The 6,540-nt window shown below is 49.7% G+C and overlaps 1 protein-coding gene across 3 annotated transcripts in view; it reads right to left on the reverse strand.

Moving 5' to 3' along the window:
• Positions 1-4,770: 4,770 nt before the first annotated feature.
• The window catches only part of Slc38a3 (solute carrier family 38 member 3), a 17,709-nt gene continuing 15,939 nt past the window's right edge, over positions 4,771-6,540 (reverse strand). For all 3 annotated transcript variants that reach the window (XM_021172042.2, XM_021172040.2, XM_029481479.1), the window contains exons 15-16: positions 5,748-5,851; positions 4,771-5,657 (exon numbers count right to left, since the gene is read on the reverse strand). In XM_021172042.2, coding sequence (XP_021027701.1) covers positions 5,553-5,657; positions 5,748-5,851 — 209 coding nt within the window. In that variant the 3' untranslated portion in view covers positions 4,771-5,552. The remainder of the gene's footprint in view (positions 5,658-5,747; positions 5,852-6,540) is intronic.

The raw sequence follows: 6,540 nt of genomic DNA on the forward strand, positions 1-6,540 counted from the left end.
TCTCTCTCTCTCTCTCTCTCTCTCTCACACACACACACACACACACACACACACACACACACACACACACACACGCTCTGTTTGTGCAGGTTCCTATAGAAGTCAGAAGAAGGTGTCAGATGCCTGTAACCAGAGTCTCAAGCGGCGGTGGTGAATCACCAGGTGTAGGTGCTAGGAACTAGACTCAGGTTTTCTGGAAGAGCAGCCAGTGCTTCTTCCTACCTGCTGGGCCTTCTCCAGCTCTCTCTCCGAAAGCAATGTTATCTTTCAGATTTTTGTTGTTGTCGTCGTTCAGGGCTTTTCTTTCTAAGTCACTCCCTGGTAATCAAGTAGCACAGCTACAAGTTGTTAGAAAGAAAAGCATTTGCTTAGAGTTTACACTGAGACCAGAGCAAACTCCTGCATGTGTCCTCTAGCGTCCTGCCACATGTCCCTTACTGTACTGGGCTCATCTGGGGCTCAGTGTGTGCTGGCTTCCATTCTTGTCAGGGGGTCCCCAGTCACACCACACTCTCTGATTCCCAGCTGTCACTGTCCCCCTTCTTTTACTGCCTTTCAGCTCAGTTCCTCCACATCCTTCTACCTAACTCACTCCAGCCCATCCCCCAGCCAAGCTTCTGTCTCTAGTTTCCTTTCAGCAGTGAATTCTGGTCTGTCTTTCTTTCTTCCTTTTTTTTTTTTTTTCATTTCATTTTATGTTTTAAATTAAAAAAAAATGTGTATAAACACATACATGTAAGTGCCATGAAGGGCAGAGGCTTGGGAACTCTCTGAAGCTGAAGCTTGGGGCTGTTGTGAGCCCCCTGATGTAGATGCTGGGAATCAGCTTGGGTTCTCTGGAAGAGCAGTACAGATGTTAAACCTCTGAGTTATCTCTCAGTTCAGCAACTAGAGCAATCTATGTAACACTTACATTTACTAGCTAAAAAAAAAATAGTGTGTACATCTTTCATCTTTAATCCTAGCCCTGGAGAGGCAGAGGCAGGTGGATGAGGATGAGTTCAAGGTCAGCCTGGTCAAAAGAGAGTGTTTTAGTCTAATTAAAGTTACATATCAGAGGCCAGGCGATGGTGGCACACTCCTTTAATTCTAGCACTTGGGAGGCAGAGGCAGGCGGATTTCTAAGTTCGAGGCCAGCCTGGTCTACAAAGTGAGTTCCAGGACAGCCAGGGCTACACAGAGAAACCCTGTCTGGAAAAAACCAAAATAAACAAACAAACAAAAAGTTTGGCAGATGGGAGATCTTGTCTCAAAAGATTGGGAGACAGGGAGAGGCTGGAGAGATGGCTCAGTGGTTAAGAGCACTGGTTCCTCTTCTAGAGGACCTGAGTTCAATTCCCAGCAACCACAGGGTGTCTCACAACCATCTGTAATGGGATCTGATGCCCTCTTCTGTCATGCAGGCATACATGCAAATAGAGCACTCAATGCATAAATAAATAAATCTTAAATATATATATCATCTGTTTTTTAAAAATGACCATCCAAAAACACAAAGCAAAACAACAACAACAACAACAAAAACCCAAAAATCAAAACAAAAGAAAACTTAAAACCCTTTGAGTCCCACTGAATCAGATCTCACTCCTCTTACATTTCAGGGCCCAGAGCACTTCCCCTCCAGTGCCCACTGGACACATCTATTTCCATCTGCTTCATCTAGACTTAGCTCAGTGACTTCCTGGCTGTCCCTCCTATTCTCAGGTATATGAGGACCTCAGGCCTTTCTACTGGCTGGCCCTGCTCACTACAAAATTCCTGAACTTACTTTTTTTTTTTTTATTTTGGTTTGTTGGTTTTATTGTTGTTGTTTTGATTGTCAAAACAGGGTTTCTCTGTGTGACCCTGAGTGTCCTGCAACGTACGCTGTAGATCAGGCTGGCCTGGAACTCACAGAGATCCACCTGCCTCTGCTTTCTGCCTGAGGTCTGGGACTGAAAGTGTGTGCCACGATGTCCTGCTCACACTAAGTATCTTCTAACAAGTGAGATAACTATGTTCATTACTAATGCCTCTCTGCTAAAGGTATCTTTATCCATGGTCACTGTCATTTAAGAGTGTATGGCATGTAGAAAAGTCTCCATAAAAATTTGAGGATGGGGCTGGAGAGATGGTTTAGTGGTTAAGAGCACTGGCTGCTCTTCCAGAGGTCCTGAGTTCAATTCCCAGCAACCACATGGTGGCTCACAACCATCTGTAATGGGATCTGATGCCTTCTTCTGGTGTGTCTGAAGACAGCTACAGTATACTCATATAAATAAAATAAATATATATCTTCAAAAAAGTGTGATGACAGGGATATAGCTTGGTATTTGACCCTGTGCCCACTGTGTGTGAGTCCTTGGGTTTATCCCCAGCACCCTCCCCAGAAATGGGACTGAAGATATAGCTCTTTTGTAAAACACTTGCCTAACATACGTGAGATGCTGGGGTCAATATCCAACACCACAATAGCAAAGCAAAACCTTGGGGAATGAATGGGTGAGTCACTCTCCAGGAATGTACATATGGGCGAGCAGATGTGGGCAAAGCCGGCTGCTGGGCAGGGAGGGACCACTATATTATCCTGGTCTGTATTATCTTTTTGGTCACTCTATGTAGCCCAGGATGGCCTCAGACTCAGGGTCTTCCTGCCCTAGCCTCCAGAATGCTAAGCATGTCGTCTTATTTCTATGACAAGCAGGCAGTAGAAAACAGTGACCGCATGAGGGTCTGGTGCAGCGGCACACACCTGTAATCCCTTCTCTCAGGGGGAGAACTGGAAGCTTGAGTCTGCCTTGAGCTACATGGTGAGATCTTTTTTTTTGTTTTTGTTTTTTAAAGATTTATTTTATACATGAGTACACTATCATTGCTCTCTTCAGACACACCAGAACAGGGCACCAGACCCCATTACAGATGGTTGGGAGCCACCATGTGGTTGCTGGGAATTGAACTCAGGTCCTTTGGAAGAGCAACCAGTGCTCTTAACCACTGTGCTATCTCTTCAGCCACCACACGGTGAGATCTAACCTTCTGTCCCTCAGAGAAAGAACGAGTGAAGGAAATATGGGTGGCAGATGTGCTAGGCTTTTGGGGTGCTCTAGCATCAATATTTCAAATAAGACAATTTTTTCCAGAGCCATTGAGTATGTGCTTGTGTGTTGTCTCTCACATGCTAGACAAACACTCGATAACTAGGCTTCCAAGAAGAGAACATTTTCCCCCTCAAAAGCATAAAAAAAGGGGGGGACCTCGGAAGTTATTCAAAACATAAGATAATCCCTAAGGATATCCAAAGGGCCATGGACCTATCCTCACGGAGGCTGTTCCCAGACTTGGCGGCCAGTGACAAGAATCCTCATTTTTACAGTCATGGGGATACATGACTCCTGAATCTAGTACAGTGTCTTACATCGCTTGCCCCATTCTTCCTGGAGCCTGCCACCCCTGCTCTAGTTGAGCAAGCAGAGAGGGGTGTTGAGGTGAGGGTCCTCTTTCATACCCTGGCTCTGTGTGGGGGCTACTGTTATCACATCTGGACTGAGAAGCCTGCAGCCTTGGCTGATGTCCCATTGCTCTGTTGTTCTGCATCCTTCTTTGAATAGGGAACATGAAAAGGCTCTAAGATCTGCCCATAGGATAACATCTTCCCTTGATTATCCACCACCACCCCAGTGAACCAGGCATTCCAGGCAAGACTATGCGCCCCATCTAATGGAGAAGAAACTGGTGGCTCATGGGCGGTCCCTTCTGACAGTCTACCTTAGGTCGCATCTACCACTAGGTCAGTGTCCAGATGTTTCTTGTGGCCACAGGGCTCATGGTTGAAGTCAGGCTCCTGGGACCGATGGGAATGGGTCTCAGGAAGCCCCCCTCTGTCTAGCTGGCACAGCTGTGGGCCAAGCAGCCACCAGCTTGAAGAAGTTCTTTCTTCAGGGCTTTCCCAAGCTGGCAGTTGCCTTCCAAGTTCAAACTGGATTTTTCTTGCTGTCCTTTCGCTGGTGGCCTATCCTAGTGCAGGGTCTTTCCTAATGAGGGTTTGGTGCCAAGGTCTGGGCAGTTCTATCCTTCTGGACTGTAGCTGATTCAGGCCTGTGAGTTGCAATGGGCAGCTTCCCAGTCCCACTTGGGCCCGGATACCTGGGGCTGCCCTGCCTCCTTGGAGTCCCTGCCTTGCCTCGGACTTCACTCTCCCTTAGCCGTGCAGAACTATCCCGACTCCGGTGAGACGCACTAACCGACCTTTATTCATAGAGGTATTTATTACTAATAAAAAATCAGTCCTGCAAGGGAAAGGATCCCGAGATTTCTGTCTCCAGCTTTAAGGCACTGACAGAGGGCTGACAAGTAGCCTAAGAGCTGGTGGGCTGCAGGGGCCCTAGCCTGAGGCTTGTGCAAAGCTCAGCTACCCCCAGCTCAGACGACCCCCCCCCCCCCCCCCCCGCCCCTGTGTGGAGCTGCTGGGGATGCGCCTCACGTTGCCTCCTTCCGCAGGCTTCTCTCTGTCCCACTTCCTGGCGCTCATTAATTCCTCCCCACCTCACCCCGTGAGAAAGCAGGTCTGTGCTGAACTTGGCCCAGGCCCAGAGCTGGGTCTGAGCACGCCACCGCCACCGCTTGGTCTGAGAGGCAGGAGGTGGGGTGGGGGAGGAGGGTCTTGCTCAGTTCCCACTCTGGTGCAGGCAAGCAGACAGGAGAAACCCAGTGCCCCTCTTCACAATTGTTACTAATCCCTACCCCATTTTCCAGAAACCTGAGGACTGTGGAGACCAAGAATATAGAACACAATCGGTCTTGTGTATAATATTTATAAAAGGCAAGCCTCCCCCTCCCTGTGCCAGCCTGGCTTCTAGGGTCTTTGACTCCCAAGGGCAGGCTACTCTGGGCCTGGCCTCCCCTCTCCCAGCAGTGGAATGTAAGTCATGGCCCAGGCGTGAGGTGTGGGAGTCCCAGCCTCCCCTGAACTGTGAAGGCCCACAGCAGGGAACCCTTGGGGTGCATACCAGCCCCATCCTCAGCAGAACCCGCTGACCCCAAATATGGGATGGGATAGGGTCCCCTATGGAGGAGAGGAAAGAAGACAAGATTATCCAAGATTTGGGGCCCAAGTGTTGGAAACAGGGCTGGAGATCAGGGACGGGCCCTTGGGTTTAGACTGTGGCCTCTCAGCAGGACTAGGGGATGTCTTCAGGCCTGGGTTTTCTGGCTCTGTGTGCCCCTACAGCCCGTGTGATTTCAGGAGGTGGCCGCTAGGCCTCAGTGTGCACAGCTGCTGGAGGAGGATGGAGGGTTTCATAGGATCTAAGGCGACGACAGCCCCACCCTGTTCCTAGTGCAGGAAGCCCCTGCAGCTCTGGAGCCCAGCAGGGGTGGTCCATGGGCCTTGGTCCTGGCTCTTCAACAAAAACCTTCCAACGGAGAGGATATGGGTGGAGCCAAAGGCCATAGTATTTACAGAGTCTTTCTCCCCGTCTCTCTCCCCTTACTTAGCCCCTGGCTGGGAGCAGGGGCCGGAGAGAGAGAGGGCAGGGGGTGCTAGGATGAATAGACAGGACAAAATGGAGGTCCTCCTAATGGTTTCCTCCATGCTGGCTGGTCCCAGAGACCCAGTCAATGATGATGAAACTCAGGCTCATGGTCATCAGCAGGAAGCCAACCGCAGCGAAACAAAGGGCCTGTGGAAGATCAGGAGTGAGAGTCAGGCCTGAGCTAGGGAGAATTCCCTTAGCACTGCCCCAGCCCACGGGCGCCAAGGCCCCTCCTACCAGGATTTTAGGGGTGGATCTTGCAGGCTCCTTGTCAGTGGGCATGATTCGGAAGTAGAAGATGGCAGGGAAGATGAAGATGAGGCACGGAGCAGATGTGGCACCTGCAGAGAACAGAACTTAGCAACAGCTGCTCTCACTTGCCTACTGGCCAAGGTCTGAAGTGGATCAGTGAGATCAAGTAGTCTCCTTTGGAGGAAAGACTACATTCCGGGGAAGCCCACCAGCCTTTCCCTCTCTTGTTCTCTCTCCACCAAGGTACAAGGCTGATGGTGTTGGCGGGTAAGGAAAATATATGAGAATGAAGCTAGCCATGAAGAAAAGAAACTTATATCAGAATAAACCCCTAAGAAAACTGGGTTCCTGGGGCTGGTGAGCTGGCTCAGCAGTTTCCAAAGGTCCTAAGTTCAATTCCCAGCAAGGGCATGGTGTCTCACAGCCATCTATGAGGGGATCTGATGCCCTCTTGTGACATTTGGGTGTACATGCAGCAGAGCACTCACATACATACATACATACATACATACATACATACATACAAGAATACTGGCTTCCTAACACAGCTTGCTATAATTTGGATCTTGAATGTTCTCAGAGGCCCAGGTGCTTGGGGAGGTGGGGAGTGGGGTCTCTAGGAGGTTCTGAAGTTGGTGCTACTTGAAAGGGGGCGGACTAGCGGGGCAGTGGTGGTGCTTTTAATCCTAACACTTGGGAGGCAGAGGCAGGTGGATTTCTGAGTTCGAGGCCAGCCTGGTCTACAAAGTGAGTTCCAGGACAGCCAGGGCTATACAGA

Source organism: Mus caroli, chromosome 9 (genome assembly GCF_900094665.2).
Source record: "Mus caroli chromosome 9, CAROLI_EIJ_v1.1, whole genome shotgun sequence".
In the NCBI taxonomy this organism is placed as follows: domain Eukaryota; kingdom Metazoa; phylum Chordata; class Mammalia; order Rodentia; family Muridae; genus Mus; species Mus caroli.